Here is a 16,268-nt window from a genome sequence, read left to right as displayed (position 1 = left end):
GAATTTTCAAGTTTTTCAGAAAGTCCGCATTACATCCTTGCAGATAAGTGGAGCTATGTTGTTGTTAACCAGTGCACAGCTGTTGAAAGAAACTATTTTTCGCCATTTGATATTCAAGGGGGATTCGGAATATTCAAAAACATTTCGCTTCAACCATCAAATTCGTATATTCAAATATTGCATCCTCTTTTTACGTTTAAACCATCTTCCAACAATTCGCCAGATCTTGGGAGTGTTTGCGTGAGTTCTTCGCATTTCTCTTCGTATTTTGTTTCATCTGCTCCATTTTTATCATCCTTATTCTTTGAGAGGATTTCTTTAACTCAAATAAACTTCTTCAACATTTCTATTTTCCCTCTATCACAAAACTTCACCAATATTGGTGAAACTACAAGTTCGACTTTGATGAGCTGCTGCTCATTTTCATCAGTTTGTGATGTGTATGATGATGGGATTGTGCCTTCGCTGAACAGTCCCTTTGCTTCTTTGACAGTCTCAAACGCCTCATTTGTCAGGTGTTATCGGACAAGAAATGTTGAATGTAATGGAACTTCAGACAGAAAGTTGACTCCAGGGAGACAGAATACAACAGAGAATGGAGCAAATTCATTTATTTGGTGCGAGTGGAACGGATCGAGGGCAACAGGAGAAAGAAACTCATACGCCGATGGCTCTTCGAATGGTGGAGCAATTTATATGTACAGACAATCATCTGCCTCTGTGTCTGTTTCTCATTGCACTTTCAGCAGCTGTTATGCTTATTATGCTGGGGGAGGTATTTTTTGCAGTTCGTTCGGTTCAATCAAGGTTGAGAACAACTCATTCAATTCTTGCACTGCTCAAAATTATGGTGGAGGAGGGATGTGTGCTTTTGATATTATTTCATGTGTCAGGATCAGTGGGTGCGAATTCAAGAGTTGCAAAGCGAAGAATTATGGAGGAGGACTTTGTCTTGATTCTGTTCTCGTTTCTGGATCTGACTGTAATGGAACAGAAAGTGGGAAAGGGGAGAGCGCTTGTGTATTTGACTGCATTTTCACTTCGTGCTCAATAACTAGCACATGGGGTGGAGGGATGTGCTGTTTCAATGTTCCTGAAAAATTCAAAATGAGGAGCCTCCAATTCATTTCGTGCAACGCATTGTCACATGGTGGAGGATTAGGTTTCTTGTTATATCAACCAGCAGCTCCAAGCAACAACCTTTATTGCTATTTCTTCTTTTTCCACAATTGCAGCTGCAGTGATTCCACTCCGTATGGCCACGATGTGTGCCTCCAAGATCAATACAGTATTTTTTTGTTGAGAAATCCGTTCTATGAATCGTATACAACGAGTAGCGATGAGATGAGAGTATGTTATATTGATGGTAATTGGGCGTATCATCACACTGATAAGAAGGAATGGTTGAAGGACAAGACGATATATGTTTCTGTGAATGGGAGTGATGGATATGAGCTATGCGGGTCAAATGAAACATTTCCTTGTCTGACAGTGAGTAAAGCGTTTGAAATGTGTGAGACACATATTAGCTTGACAATCACACTGATGGAAGGGGATCATGTGAGTGAGGCAACAACTATTAAGATTGGAGAAAAGAAGATTTCAGTCATTGGGAAGGGAAGGATGGAGAGTTCGATTGAAACAGGAGCTCTTTCTTCATCTTCAACAACGCTTTTCAGTCTTACAAGTGGTAAATTAGAAGTGAAGTATTTGAGGATCGATCACAACTCGATTAGAAGTCCATCACCGAGTGTGTTTGTGGTGTCTGTGGGGAGCGGGGCTCTTTCGCTGGAGGATGTGATGATTGATTCTTCAATATCAGGAGGGAGTGTTATATCAGCATCTGTGTTTGAAGTAGCGCTGAGACAGTTGAAGATGATTGATGTTGAGATCAAAAACATGAAAGTGAGTCAACCTCTGTTTGCAGAGCCATCATCAGCTGGTTCAATAGCAGGAGATAGTGTTTTAGCAAATGTGACAGTTCGGAATGTGAATCGGACAACAGGTGATGGAGTTGTAATTGCAAAGAGTGTGAAGGCAAGAGAAGCATTTATTGTATGGAACACAACGATGGAAGGGTGTTCATGCAAAGAAGGAAATGGAGGTGGGGTGTATGTTGATGTGCAAGAGAGTGGAATAGCAACTGTTAACGGAACAGCAAGATTTGAAGGATGTGTTTCAGCTGGCAGAGCAATGTTGGGAGGAAGAGGAGGAGGGATGATGGCATATTTGGATAGCGAAGCATGCAAATTGATGATTGGGTGGCAAGTGAGATTTTCAGAGGAAAATCAAAACGAAGCGATGTTTGGAAAAGATGTATTTGTTAAATGTGGCACAGGAATATTGCTTGAAACGAAGATAAGCAGAGATTCATTTGAATTCTTTGACGCTTCAACCATTCTTTTGGATCCGAGGAGATTGTGCGGAACTGAAAATGGAAATGAAGAAAACATATTCCCTTTGTTTGTGTATTTATATGAAACGGAATCCGCAGTAATTGTTGATGGAGGCAGAGGGAAAGGTACAGACCATCCTCATTGCGGGTTATTGAAGTTTGCATGTAAAACAATTGAATATGCTCTTATGAAACGAGGCGATACTCCTGTTATCGGCGTCTGTAATCAATCTAGCCTGACAGACACTGCGTTATTTGAAAGGAATCGTGTTCGAATTGAAGGGCTTAATGAAAACCAAGCAGTAATAAATATTGCTGCTGTGAATGAATCTGCAAATGGAAGCTTAATTAAATTGGACGTTGATACTGAATTTTGTGGCATTCAATTTATTCTTCCTTCAAGAATTAAGGGATACAATGCTGTTTTTGAATCGTATCACAAATTTTTGTTGGAGAATGTTACAATCTCATCATTATCTCAAGCTGTCAGCTTCACTTTTGCTACAGTAAAAGCTGGTGAAACCATGCTTGAGAATGTCACATTTCATAAAACTATTTTTAGTGGAGCATGCGGATTTGCAACCGCAAATTCTAATGCTATTTTGAGTTCTGTTTTTAAATCTGGCATTGAGCAATTATCTTCGGCAAGCAATAATTGCATTTTTTATATCCAAGGTGGCACATTCAAAGTCAGCACGTTCAATTGCATTGATTCAAAATTTCAGTTAATCTCAGCTTTTGCTTTTGATAAGGAATTCAATGCATTTCAAGCTGAAAATGTTTTCTTTGCAAATGTATCATTTAATTCATCTTTGATAATCAATCGAACATATTCAATTCCTTCGATCAAACCACATATAACAATTTCAAGTTTCTTTTTTAGAAATGTTTCAAAAGTTGGACATGATTCGCTTTTGAGGATGGAGTTCGTTAATGTATCAATTTCAGATTCAATGCTTTGTGTCAATAATGATTTTGCTGCTTATGGAATTATTGTCAACGTCTCAAACAGCACTGTGAAAATGTCTAATTGCACAATGTCTGGAATCGGCAATTTGCGGAGCATTGTTTGCAACGGAGAAAATCAAAATGAACTACAAATTTGTTGTCAGTTTGAAGGATCGCTTTTATATCTCAGTAATTGTAGCTCTTCAATTGAATCAACAACTTTTGCAAATTCTTCTGCTGGTGCCTTGTCTGTAAGAGATGGAAAAATTAATCTGAAGAATATAACTTTTCTTAACAACACAGCAAACTCTTCACTGTACAATTCTGTTCGAAGAAACATTTTATGTGAAAATAGTTCACTGTCAATTGCTTCATTTTCAGATGAATCCGGGAATCGAAATCCTGATAATCTTCGGGAAGGAGAGTATCTGGAACTCTGGATGCAAAACAGAGGGTGCACAGTTAGTGGACTGATGAATTGGAGTCAGATGGAAGATGTTGAAACAGCAGATACAGTGTTGCGAGAATTTCCACAAAAAGCCTATCTGTTTTGCAGACCTCATATTTCTGAGATTACAAGAAGCGAAAAGGGAGACAAAATGATGATTCATTTTGTTGGGAATAATCTTCTTCCGTGCCTCGTATCTTATGAAGTTTCAATTTTAAATAGCTCAAGTTCTTCTTCTGAGAAAGAAATAATATCTTTTCCGTTCATAACTTGTGAATTTATGAGCCAAGAGGAATTTGTTGTGGAAGCATCAAAATCTCAACTTAAATTCACTTTAAACTCATTAAAAGGCCAGATTTTTGTGCAAGCAGTATTGAAATTGAAGGAGGACGAAGTTTATGATTCCCGGCGAAGAATGACCCAAGTGGTGAAGACAGATCCTGTTTTGTTGCAAGATGTAGTTACGAACAGTGATGAAAAAGTTAGTCAAACAAAATCCACATCAAATATATTTCCATGGTGGATTGTATTTGTTGCTGCTGCTGGTTTCATTGTCATATCCGTAGTAATTGGACAATTATTTGCAAAAAAGAGGAGTTCTAATCAAAAGGCTGCAGTTAAATTGTGAGATTTGAAAGGATAACCCAACTTGAAAGATTTTTCATTCGCTTTCAAAAAAAGATGAAATCGCGATGGGAATGACACCAATCTGGAAGGAAGTTAGTTGAAAGGAATTCTATACTTGTTCTTCGCAAATAACTGATCATGATTAGAATCAAAATGCATTCGAAATCGGTCAGGCTGCATCTTGTTCCACTAATTCAAATAATTTTGTGAGCATGCTTTCTGTTTGAAGACTATTCTTACGATTAAGAAAGCGTCCGCTGCATTAAGATTCGATACAGAATCTGTTTGGTAAAAATTCGCATGTGCATTTTTCAATTAAAAGGAATACGTGATATCAAAGGAAATGCAATTCGAAGATTGACTTTTGTAGACATTTTTAATTAACATTTATAGTGATTTCTTGAAATTAACATATGAGTATCTTTTTTTCAGAATTTATTTTTATTTTCCTTTCAACTGTGATTTACACTTTCAAAACAAGTATCTATCAAAAATTTTCCATATTCAAATAATTTCCTTTAATGATTTTGCTTCATTAATAAAGCTTTTTTTTTTTACCACTTCATCTTTATTGCTCACTGTTGTTATTCAAAAGCCTTTGATAAACATTTTACCACAACCACTTCAAAAAAAAAATACTTATTGAAAAATGTTTTCTTTGATAATAAGAATTTCTTGTTTTATGAACTTTTTTTTGAAATCAGAAATAACGATAAATCTGAACATTTAAAGAAATTGAGCAAAAAATTCAGAGCAACAAAATGTTAAACATTTAATTTTGAGATGACATATCAAAACATATTTCAATATTTAATAACAGTAATGAAAAACACAAAAGTTCTGTTTGTTTTTTCCTCATTTTTTCCGCATTTAAATTTCTGACCCAACAGGCACAATTACCAATTTTTATGAATGGACCTCAAAATTTCAAATTCAATCTGCAAAAACAAATTTGAAAAAAAAATAAAGAATTGTTTTGCCAGCGGATGAAGTATTCGAAGCAAACATTTTCACTCCATTTATTCAGTGCTTCGGGATGATAATCGGAGCTGCACCAACAGCAGAGTCGTCAAATCTCGATGAAGGAGCAAGTTCCAATGCGTCTTTCTCATGCATTTTCGGTTCGTTTGTCTGAGGCGCATTGCTTTCAGAGTCTGTGTTTGCAGCTCCATCGAGAGAGGTTGCTGAAGAAGCATATTTCGAAGGAACAGATTCAGTTGAGTATTTTCTTGCGATTGCCTCATATGCTTCTTCGCTTCGCGGATCTTCGCTGCTCCTCTTACCCTTCTTCCTCTCTTTTAATTGGCCTAAATAATGAAATGGATCTGCCTTCTTACTCCTCTCTTTTTGCTTGCTCTTTCTCCCATCTTTTTCTGTTTCTTCTCTCTCTTTTTCGTACCTCATACGCTTCGAATTCACCTCTTCTCGCAATCTAATCAGTTTTCTGATCCGTTCCAGCGCCTTTTCCTTCAGTCTCGAGTTCATCGACTGTTTGCTCTGCCCTCTTTTACTGCCTTCATGTGCGCTGCCTTGCCGCTCAGCCTCTCTGTTGCTTCCCTGCGAAGGAAGCGAAGCGAAGGAGGCCTTCTGGATAGGAGAAGTACGCGATAATGCTGGCACAACAGGAGTCGGAATGTGCTGCGAAGAGACAGCCGGAGACGGAGAGTGAGAAGGAGAAGGAGAAGGAGAAGAGGCAGGCTCTTCCGCCGAGACAGAGGAAGAAAGAGAGGAAGACGAGCCAGCTGAAGCCTTTTGAGGAGAAAGCGGATGCACGGCGGTTACAGAAAACACGTTGTGTATTCCAGACGCTGCAGACGAGAGCTGGTCGCTGATAAGCGCATTCTGCACAGACGGAAGAAAGGAAGAGTCTACAGAGCACGAAACAAAAGGCGGTTGATAATCAGAAGGAGGAACGGACGACGACGATGATGACGATGATGAGAAAGACGATGAAGAATCAGAAGAAGATGATGTCGAAGGATATTTCATATAAGAAGAATAGAAAGAAGGAGAAAGCGATGATGGCGAAATGGAAGACGAAAACACAGAAGTGGAAGGAGAAACAGAACGTGCTGAAAAGCGTTCGTGTGAAGGGGCGGTTCTGTCGTAATCATAAAAAGACAGCCCACCTTCCGAAAACGTTTTGGATGAAGTGGATTCCTGAAAGATCGGGATGGGCGGTGGCAGAGTTCCTGAGATAGAGTCCTTACGCTTCGGACGTCGTGAAGATGTGCCTTTTGCTTTTCTCCACTTCCATTTGCTGGAAGGATTCTTGTCATCAGCATCCGCATTTGCAGGGATGTTTTGGTTTTCTTTCCTTTTTTTGCCTGCTTTTGCATTTCTCTGAGCAGGTGCAGCAAACACTTTCGGTTGTGCTGGCCGTGGAATTGCTACTCTTTTCGTTTGTACTTCATTTCCATCTTCATCTTTTGCTCTTTCTTCGTCCTCATCATCCTCCTCATCGTCATGATCATCATTATCATCCTCGCTGCTGTCTGCATCTGAATAGCTTGTGCTGACACACGCTGTGCAGCTGTCGCTGTCTGCGTCTTCCTCTTCGCAAGACGAGTTCTCTTTTCCTCCTCCGTCTTCACTGTGAGACTCAGCAATGCTGCAGAAGCCGCTCGGCAGCTGAACTTTTGAAGTCCCCGGGCCAGTCAAATCTTCAGTGTAGTTCGAGAAAGAGAGATCGTCTGTGTGTGCCTCGTTTTTGTGCCTGCTTCTCATCAGCAGCATCGACGGTGGAGGTGGTGGTGACATTGACGGGGCGACAGAAGACTGATCATTTTGGCTGCTGCTTGACTTGAAGAACAGCTTGATCGACTCCACAACACACGGACGCAGAACATCCGCAAAGGGCTCCAGAAGAGCTGCAACCACTTGCAGCTTCTTGTAGGAGCTGAGAATAAAGTTGCAATAGATAAGAATTTTAAGGCAAATAACAAGAAAGAAAGAAAGAAAGAAAGAAATATTGAATATTAATTCATAATTATCGAATATAATTTTATAAATGAATAAACATACGGACGGAAATAAGGCGCATAACCCTTTTCCAGCCTCGTCACGACCTCCTCAAAGTTGTGCATGTCTGCCTCGAGAAGAGCAATCTTCTTTTCCCTCTTCATCGAAGGAGTGCTTGCAAACTGATGTGAAGGCGTTGAAGCTGAAGGAGAATGTGGAGGTTGAGAAGAAGAAGATGATGATGATGATGAAGCTGAAGCAGAGGCCGCAAGTGGAGATGGAGAAGCCAGTTCAGCAGGAGTCGATGGAGACGAAGAAGAAACAGAAGCAGATTGCGAAGAAGGACTCGCCAGCTGCGACGCTGGCGTGTCTCCGCCTGTTTGTGACTCTCCTCCTTTCTCGGTAGCCGAGTCGCCAGCCGTCTGCATCTCCACCCACTGCCTTCGTTCTTCTCTTTCTCTCTCCTTCTCTTTCTCCTTCTCCTTCACCGTCCCATTCACGATCGCTCTGAGATAGTTCGTGTAGCATGTTATGAACCGGCTCATAATATCCTCCAGCACGCCCTCTCTTTCCTGTGCTTCTCGCAGCAGATAGCTCCGCACGAGCGTGTTCACGTGGCACCTCCGCGTCATAGGCTCGAACTCGACGAGGGAGTGCTCGTGTAGATAGCCGATGATCTGGCTCGTCCACTCCTCGTTCTTCCGTAGCAGCACCTCCGCCTCGTCCATCCGGAACGACCCGCGGCACGGCGCCAGGCACATCAGGTCCCGCAGCGGCTCCTCTTTCAGCGGCATCTTCTCACTCGCCCCGCTCAGCAGCGCCCGGAACGAGGAGATGTGCAGCGGCACACGCGAATGGGCAGCCAGCTGCGAACAGAGCGACTCCACAGACAGGTTCGGCCGGCGGCGCAGAAGAGCAGCTGCTGAGATGAGAGAGTGGGGGAGATCGCCACACACAGCAGCCAGCATGTCGGCCTCTTGGCGCGTGATGGGGCTGTGTGACAGATCTGAGAAAGAGGGGAAATTATTGATGGATGTTTTAAAGAGAGCAAAAATGATATTTTTGATAACAAATTCATGATAGATTATTTGTCAAATGAATAAATAAATAAATTTATAAAAAGATGCTAAAACTTAACAAATTCATACCCATTGAAGATGTTAAAAGTGATATGCTATCGCTTCGTTTCAGCGGAGCCAGGCGCATTTCATACAATCTGATAGGCGTGTCGATGTGGATGTGTCTGTGTGACGTGACAAACACAACGGTGTCAGACTGCTTCGGAATGAGCGGGTGGATCTGCTCAAAATGAGATGCGTTCTCAATCAGCAGCACATGCGACGGGAGAAGCGAATGGCCGATGGATGAAGATGTGGGCGTGGTTGGCGTGGGTGTTGGTGATGTGGGGCGAGAGAGGACACGCACAGAAGACACAGGAGAGGCAGAGAAGGCGTTGGATGAGCTGCCATTTGAGGAAGAACAAGATGATGATGAGGACGCAGAAGGAGAAGAAGATGATGATGCAGAAATGGATCTTGTTCGTTTTGATGAGGACGAATCTGAGGATGAAGGAGAAATGGAAGAAGGGAAGAACGAAGAAGAAGGCAGAGGAGAAAGAGGCTCAAGGCTGAGCGAAAGCATAGAATGCCTCGGAGACAGAGAAAGAGAATGTGGAAGTGAATGAATATGCTGCTGCAGCTGTTGTTGTTGTTGCTGAGACTGTTGAGACTGCTGAGACTGCTGATTCGAATTGCTGTCGAGTGCAAATGGCTCATTCGATGGGTGCACACAGCTTGGAGACAGCGGCGGAGGTGGCGGCAGACTTGAGTTGTGTGTCAAATGAGGGACTTTCAGCTGCAGCTGTATGGCTTCCCTCAGATGCAGCGACGGCTCAGCCGAAGACGACAGCTGGCTGTTTGGCTGTGTTTGAGAAGCACCAGGCGTCGTGTTCTGTGCGCAGACCACAGGCGATGTGAGGAAAGAAGGCAGCATCTGCTGCTTTCTGGTTCGCACTGTGGGTGAAAGAGAAAGCGGATGCAGCGAGGGCGAAAGAGAGGACGAGGGAGGAAGAGGCGGTGTGACGGGAGGAGTGAATTGAGTGTGCTGTGATGAAACAGCGCTGTTGGAATCGATTTGGTTGATTTGTGTGTTTGATGTGTTGGATTGTAGTTCAGATGAGGATGAATTTTCAGACATGTGAAATGAAGAATTTGATGAAGAAGATGGATGATATGAATGAGACTGAGGAGAAGACGACTGTGAGAGTGGAAGAGGAATAGGCATTGGAGAGGCTGATGTGTGTGAGGGAGGAGGCGGCAGATGAATGTGGGAGAGATTAAGCGCACCAGAAAGATTGTTTTGAGATGATGGAGCATTTGTCGTGTTTGAGCTCTGAGCGTTTAGTGGGATGGGGCCGAATGAAAGAGAGTCTCTTGGCGATGAAGGGCATACAAATGACGATGTCTGTGGAAGCGGAGGCGGAGGGAGGGGAAGGGGAAGAGAAGGAGGAAGGGAAAGAGGAAGAGCAGGGCTGGTGAGAGAAGAGAGACTTGAGGAGGAAGGAGAGCGAGACTGGGCGCTAAAGGGAGTGTGGTTGTGCGGAGAGGCCTGCTGGTTGAACAGCGACTGATACAACGACTTCACATACGAATCGGCACTGAAATGTTATAAGTTAAAATGGAAAATTGTTTAATTAAAAAATAAAGAATTATTGCATGCATTACATTGTAAAATAGCAAGTGAAAAATTCAATAAAAAATAAATGATTAATTCAAATGAATAAAATAAAAACGGACCATTGAGTCAGTGCAGCCACTCCCTCAATCCTCTCCACAATCACCGCCCTCATCGCATCCACAGGCGAAGTCTTCTTCCCATCCTCGCCCGATTTTAAGTCAATTATTATGCCTCTCGATGGGTCTTTTCCTCCAAACAGGAAGAAGAGCTGCCTCGCCAGTGCAGATTTCCCCATCGCCAGGCCGCCGAAGATGGTAATCACTCGGCACTCGCCAGCTGTCTGCGAAATGAATGCTGAAATGAGCTTGATTTCCATCTGCCGCCCGATAAACTCCCGCGGCCTGCTCTGATGGAACATCGTGTGTGCAGAGAAAGACGAGGACGTCATGTTCAACATGGAAGGAGAAATTCCAGACGAGGAGTAAGAACTCGCAACAGGCGGAGCAAACGAAGAAGATGCAGACGCAGATGCAGAAGACAAAGGCACCAGCCCCATCATTCTACTTTGCCCTGCAGATTGTGCCACATCTGCAAGAGAAAAAGACGATGGGCTACCAATTTCTGGTGTGTTTGGGTTTGCATCATACTCTCCATCCCCATCTTTCCAGTTATCAGCATCGTTAAATTGCTGCTGGAAGCTTGTGTATGGCTCTGCTACGTTGTATGCAAACATTTCTGTCATGTTCTGTTCATAAGAAGCTATACGAAGTCGTTCTTCGATCAGTGATGGCTCCATCTTTTTGGTCCCCCCGTCTCTTCGAAGATAAGCACTAAATTTTCCTCCACCAACAAAGTATACTGGGGCAGTTCCCTTTTGTACGGTTATTCTGACAACACACAAATTCAAATTTTGGTGCTCTGAAGCATGAATAATTTTATAGTTACAAGTTAAGCACTTGAAAGGATTAACTGCACACCAGATTTTGGATCTATAACTGAAATAAAATCTAGACGGTAAAGAGAAGGGTCGACTTGTGGGCGATAACGATTGATTATTTGATCAATCCCTTGGCGTAGTTGATCGCGATCTTTTCTGTTTAGCTCAATTCCTTTTATAGCACCATCGTCTTCGACTCCTGAAATTTATTAAGAAAATCCAAATATTATCAAAAATAAGAAGGTGATTTGATTTATACCGAAATAAATAGATCCTCCATCAGTGTTTAAAAACGCATTCATATATTCTGTAGCCAATTTCAATATATATTCAATTAATTTCTTAGCGACTTGAACTGCCTTAAATTCAGTGTTTCTGTCTTCTTCACAAGATATAATCGAATCAAGTATAAACGTTTCTGTTTTTCGCTGTGTTGTAAGTCCAACATTTTCCTCCATAAAATGAGCCTGTGAATTTATGACTGAATTTTCATTGATGTGACTGCTTTCAACATTTTGTTCTGAAGCTTTTAAATCAGTCATAAAATATTTCAAAAAAAGTAATGGTTAATAATCGATACGATCCTTTTTAAATAAATATGGAAAGAATTGATCGTTTTCTTTTTTTTGTTCTTAAAAAGGCTTATGCCTTGTATTCCATGGAAAGTGATACCGCAGTTTTTATTGCTTTCAATATTTATTGCGTTATCTCGCTTTTCGATTGAAAAAATGCTGGCAAAAGTTTGAAAGAAAAAAGACATTAAATTGTTCTTTTTTGTTTTTAATAATTGTTAATTTTTGTGTTTATACCATTTGCTTTATTTTAAAAGCATTTCGTGAAGCATCCTTATTTTCAAACGAGGCAAACGCGAAAGCTATTCAGAGAAATTACAAGCTTTTTATATTACTCAATTGCATGTGCAATGGAGTTCACTTATTGTATTAAGCATGGAATTCTCAAAAACTTGGAGCTATGTTGGGTTTGATATAATGATTTATTATTTTCCAACTATTTTTTCTTAATTGTTTGATTTTAGATTGATTATATTGATGTCATATCTTTTGATGCAAATCGTATTTACCAAACTGAAATGGTTTACTATTTGTCAGCAACTTTCTATTCAATCCTCATATATACATCTGCAAAGGTTTATAACTTTTTTGTTTTGTTTTATTTTTCAAGAAATTTCTTTTTCCAGACTCAAGTCGAACTAATTGTTCATCATATTGTCACATTATCTCTCTTGGCTTTTTCATATATCATGAGGTTTGTGTACTCATTCGTCTTTGAAGTTTTTTCTCAAAGTTTTGTTTGAAATATTTAAAGTTCGTATCATATGGGCATTGTCATGTTTCTTATCCATAATTTCTCAGAAATATTTGTTTGCTTCGCAAAAGCAATGCTCGACTTGGCATATATTGATGCTGCAATTGTGGGATTTGTACTCGTACTGGTATGCATGAAGTGCTTTACAATGTTAGAATTTTCTTTCAAAAAAATTTTTTTTTCATTCATTTTTAACTAATAACAAGATAACTTGGTTTGTGTGTCGGTTGGTGTATTTCCCATTATTTGCAATTCGATCAACTGCTGTTGATTGCTACAGACACATGGTTGCTGATGGCAGAGCAAGCAAGTCTTTGTGGATTACAACGCTATTCTTCTGCTTCACTGTTTTTGTACTTAATGTAAGTTGGTTTAAACGATTTATCTTGCTGCTAAAGAACTTGATCAAAGCGAGGTCTGATGAGGTTAAAGAGAGCGAAAAGAGAAAAGAGAAAGAGAAAAGAGCTGAAACTTGCTTGCAGATGTCATCTGCTTTACCTGAAAAGAGTTCCCCTTCAACAGGTTCATCAAATATTTTGCCTGATTCTTCGGTAAAGTTAGATGAAAGTTCTGCTTCTAATAAACATTTCACTTCTTCCTCTTCTTCCTCTTCTTCGAAGCCTTCATTCGATTCAAATGATCTTATCTCGTCATCTGGAATTTCATCTGACTCATCATCGTCTTTGCTGCCAATTTCTCGTCCTTTGGCTGAATATCGCTCTCCTTCTGTTCTCAGCCGTCCGACTCTTTTTTCTCCTTCTCCTCCGCCTTCGCTTCTTTCAAAAGAAAAATTCAATTGATTTGTTTCGGGTCTTTGCGTATGTAAAAATTTGTTGTTTAATCATTTATTTTTGTTGTTATGTTTTGCAATTCTGATTTTTTATTTTCTCTTTTAAATAAGTTTTTGTTGTGGAATATTTATTACGAAAGAGCTTCGATTTTTAATTTTTTATGTTTGTTTTGGAAATTTCATTTCATAGTTGATTTTTCTTTTTCAAATAGTTTTTGTTTTCGATATTTTGTTCATTTTTTATGTGAATACAATTCTTTCTAATGTTATTGATGATTAGAAGATATTTTTGACCATTAAAATCAAGAAACATTTTGTTTCACTTCTCTCACATTCAGTCAAAATCAGTTTCACCATATTGGATAAAACCATGAAACACTCATTTGAATAAACTAGTATTTCTTCCTGTCTATCTTTACGTAATGTTCATGAAAAAGGGAATAAAGTTAAATCAAAATTTGCTAACACTTAAACAGGAAATGTGTTCTCTCTTCATTGTTAGAAAATTGTTGAAACAACTTCAGCTTCACTTTCCAGTCATTCAATTGAATCGAAAGTGAATGTGAAATGAAAATAAAAATATATCAACAAGAAAACCTCTGAGAAAGTATGAAGGAAAAATGGAATTCTTCTAAATATCTATTCCATTGATAACATAGAGTTATAATTAGTCAGATTTATCAACATATAAAAAGAAATACTTACTGCTTTAGACATTGTTGCAGTAAGCTGGCTTGTTTTCTCCTTTGTAAGAATCGCATATGTGTTTCTCCATCATATTCTTGTTATCTTGGCAATCACACATGCCTTTAAAATCGTACAAGCACTGATGTGAAAAATGATAAGTAGATAACAATAAATATTTAGGTGCATATATACATTGATTATTTTAAAAGGATTGCAAGAGAAAGAAAGAGAGAGAGAAATAATATATTCCAGCCAAAACTCAAAATTTTGCAAACCTTAAAGTTCTTGTCGAAGTACAGAGTCGGAGACCACACAGCATGATAATCAGCTGTGTCAGCTTTATTCTGAGACTCTTCAAGGAGAGTTGCGCCTCTTTCAACAACACACTTCTTCATCTTGTCCCAATCCAATGCAGCCCTTTTTTTCAATATATATATAAATATATTGATGTTTAAAATTTACAGATTTATATAATGAAATAATGCACAATTTTCAGCAAAAATCACAGTTATGCTTTTTAAAAAATACAAATATATAATAAAATCACACTTTTCAGTACATTCTTTAGCACGAGATGGGATTTCGTCCTTTTTCTCTCCTTCACATTTTGCAAATTCCTTCCATTTCGTCTTTGGATCTCCCGGGTTCTCTGGCTCTTCTGTCTCGTAAGCACACAAATACAAGATGTTGCCATACACCTCGCTCTGACCGTGCATGCTCCATCGCTTTGTGCGGTAGGCTGGGGCTGGCAGAGACAGCATGTAAGGACGAATCTCATAAATGTCTTGAATCTCTGGAGAGAGATCAAACAAAGTCTATTTCATATAAATGTCACGGTGAAATGCAGTGAAATAAGAAAAGACATAAATTTGATTAAAATAAATTTTCAAATTATTTATCTCTTCAAATGGAATCATAAGTTAGCAAACATTTTCCATTTTAATAAGATCAGGGCATTTTGTAATCCCCCAATATTCAACTTGAACTTTCGCATCATCGTTCTTAACTGAAGAAACGTTACGAGTCACATGTATTTTTTCGGTAACGTTCTTCGTTTCCATTCTGATCTTTCCATTTTGAGCATTATTGTGACATTCTGCACCAGTCCACTTAAGATGTTCATCAAGTTGTCCGTTGCACTTCCATGGATTTCCTGAGAGATCTGCAATGACCACAGATGTTTTATCGTCTCTCAGCGACTGTGGAGGTTCTATATCAATTTTGTTGTTTTTTGCATCAATAAGAAACAATGACTTTGATGCCCCTATTGTTGAAGGTATCTTTGTAAATTTGTTGTCATTCACTGACAAAACTGATAACTTTGGCAAATTTGTTATGGATTCTGGAATCTCTCCTTCCAGTTGGTTGCTGAACAAACTCAAATCAGCAAGATTGTGCATCGACTTGAAAATATCCGGAATTGTTCCACTGAGTTTGTTGTTTGATAGGTCCAAACTCACCAATTGTGTTAATCGTCGAAGTTGAATTGGAATTTTACCCGTCAATTCATTTCCTCCAAGACCAAGAACAGTAAGCCCTGTAAGTTCACTGATAGTTGCGGGGATTGGACCCTTCAATTTATTATTTGTTAATCCCAGAACTTTTAATTGCTTCATATGCAAGATTCCTTCTGGAAGAGGACCTTCAAAATTGTTGAAGTCAAGATGGGCAAACATAAGATTTTTTGCTTCTCTTAAATGAAGAGGAAATGGTCCAGAAAAATTATTTTGTCTCAGTCCTCTAAAGCAAACAAAAAAGGTTGCATATTCAAATAATTCGAATTTTCAAAAAAAAAAATTGCACACATTGCAGCTAAGCTTTTCATGTTGACCATCGAGATTGGAAGAGGACCAGAAATATGGTTATGACTCAAATCCAAACTTGAAATGCTTGATAAATAGCCAAAATTTGAGGGTAGTGTTCCCCCAAGATTGTTTCCTTGAAGAGCAATTCCAGTTACAAATTTATTCTCATCACAAGTTATCCCCTTCCAAGTACAGTAATCTTCCTCAGTCGCCCATCCTGAATGGTCAAACCATTTTTCTCCTTCAGTGGCTGTGTAAAATGAAAGCAGGAGATCTTTCTGATTTATTGAAAGGCAAAAATGAATCAGGAGTAAAATAATAAATTCCATGAGAATGATCTGTTTCCTTACTTTATCCTTGAAAACAGATTAGTTCGGTTACTCAAAATTCTAATTAAAACAAAATGCATTATATTAGTATTACAACAAATTTATCTTAATAAATTTATCATGAATCAACCTCACGAATTTTGATTAATAATTCGGAAATAACCAAGATTTATCAATTTTAAGTAAAATTTTTCACCAAAAAAAAGTAATAAAATAATAATAATAATAATAATAATAAATTAAAATAAATTAAAATAAAAAGGTTAACAAATATGTTTGCTTGTGAACAACACAACAAAAAAGGATATTCCACAAAATTTAAAAACGGACATCATCCTA

At 39.1% G+C, this 16,268-nt stretch overlaps 4 protein-coding genes across 4 annotated transcripts; 2 read left to right on the top strand and 2 right to left on the bottom strand.

The window, feature by feature from the left end:
• Window positions 1–405: 405 nt before the first annotated feature.
• On the top strand, window positions 406–4,419 carry MONOS_2960 (uncharacterized protein; the record flags this gene model as incomplete). Its single annotated transcript, XM_067872921.1, has 1 exon — window positions 406–4,419. The coding sequence occupies one exon, from the start codon at window positions 406–408 to the stop codon at window positions 4,417–4,419; it is 4,014 nt and encodes a 1,337-aa protein (XP_067728636.1).
• Window positions 4,420–5,070: 651 nt separating this feature from the next.
• MONOS_2961 (putative ATP-binding protein) lies at window positions 5,071–11,450 on the bottom strand (the record flags this gene model as incomplete). Its single annotated transcript, XM_067872922.1, has 6 exons — window positions 5,071–7,317; window positions 7,443–8,385; window positions 8,528–10,035; window positions 10,175–10,973; window positions 11,033–11,191; window positions 11,252–11,450. The coding sequence occupies 6 exons, from the start codon at window positions 11,448–11,450 to the stop codon at window positions 5,442–5,444; spliced, it is 5,484 nt and encodes a 1,827-aa protein (XP_067728635.1). The 3' UTR covers window positions 5,071–5,441.
• A 157-nt stretch (window positions 11,451–11,607) lies between these two features.
• MONOS_2962 (putative ceramide synthetase) lies at window positions 11,608–13,500 on the top strand. The gene is made up of 6 exons (XM_067872923.1): window positions 11,608–11,732; window positions 11,822–11,971; window positions 12,029–12,139; window positions 12,191–12,258; window positions 12,319–12,445; window positions 12,525–13,500. Exons 1-6 carry the CDS (start codon window positions 11,637–11,639, stop codon window positions 13,116–13,118), a joined length of 1,146 nt encoding a protein of 381 aa, XP_067728634.1. The 5' UTR covers window positions 11,608–11,636; the 3' UTR covers window positions 13,119–13,500.
• On the bottom strand, window positions 13,475–15,942 carry MONOS_2963 (putative leucine-rich repeat containing protein). The gene is made up of 5 exons (XM_067872924.1): window positions 15,601–15,942; window positions 14,725–15,535; window positions 14,345–14,610; window positions 14,071–14,212; window positions 13,475–13,934 (listed from the first exon to the last, which is right to left on the bottom strand). The coding sequence occupies exons 1-5, from the start codon at window positions 15,927–15,929 to the stop codon at window positions 13,818–13,820; spliced, it is 1,665 nt and encodes a 554-aa protein (XP_067728633.1). The 5' UTR covers window positions 15,930–15,942; the 3' UTR covers window positions 13,475–13,817.
• Window positions 15,943–16,268: the final 326 nt, after the last annotated feature.

The sequence above is a fragment of the Monocercomonoides exilis genome (genome assembly GCF_001643675.1).
Source record: "Monocercomonoides exilis strain PA203 chromosome Unknown scaffold19-1596985, whole genome shotgun sequence".
NCBI lineage: Eukaryota > Preaxostyla > Oxymonadida > Polymastigidae > Monocercomonoides > Monocercomonoides exilis.
Note: the sequence above shows the minus strand (reverse complement) of the source record. Positions and strands in the feature narration are given on the sequence as shown.

Bases quoted from the DNA above. Each gene is read 5' to 3' on its own strand.
- MONOS_2962 (XM_067872923.1), top strand. From the start codon at position 11,637: ATGCCTTGTATTCCATGGAAAGTGATACCGCAGTTTTTATTGCTTTCA. The intron at 11,733-11,821 runs GTTTGAAAGAAA...TTATTTTAAAAG, and splicing joins TTGAAAAAATGCTGGCAAAA to CATTTCGTGAAGCATCCTTA. The intron at 12,140-12,190 runs GTTTATAACTTT...TTCTTTTTCCAG, and splicing joins TCATATATACATCTGCAAAG to ACTCAAGTCGAACTAATTGT.
- MONOS_2963 (XM_067872924.1), bottom strand. From the start codon at position 15,929: ATGGAATTTATTATTTTACTCCTGATTCATTTTTGCCTTTCAATAAAT. The intron at 15,536-15,600 runs GTGTGCAATTTT...TGTTTGCTTTAG, and splicing joins ATGAAAAGCTTAGCTGCAAT to AGGACTGAGACAAAATAATT. The intron at 13,935-14,070 runs GTTTGCAAAATT...TTTTCACATCAG, and splicing joins ACTTCGACAAGAACTTTAAG to TGCTTGTACGATTTTAAAGG.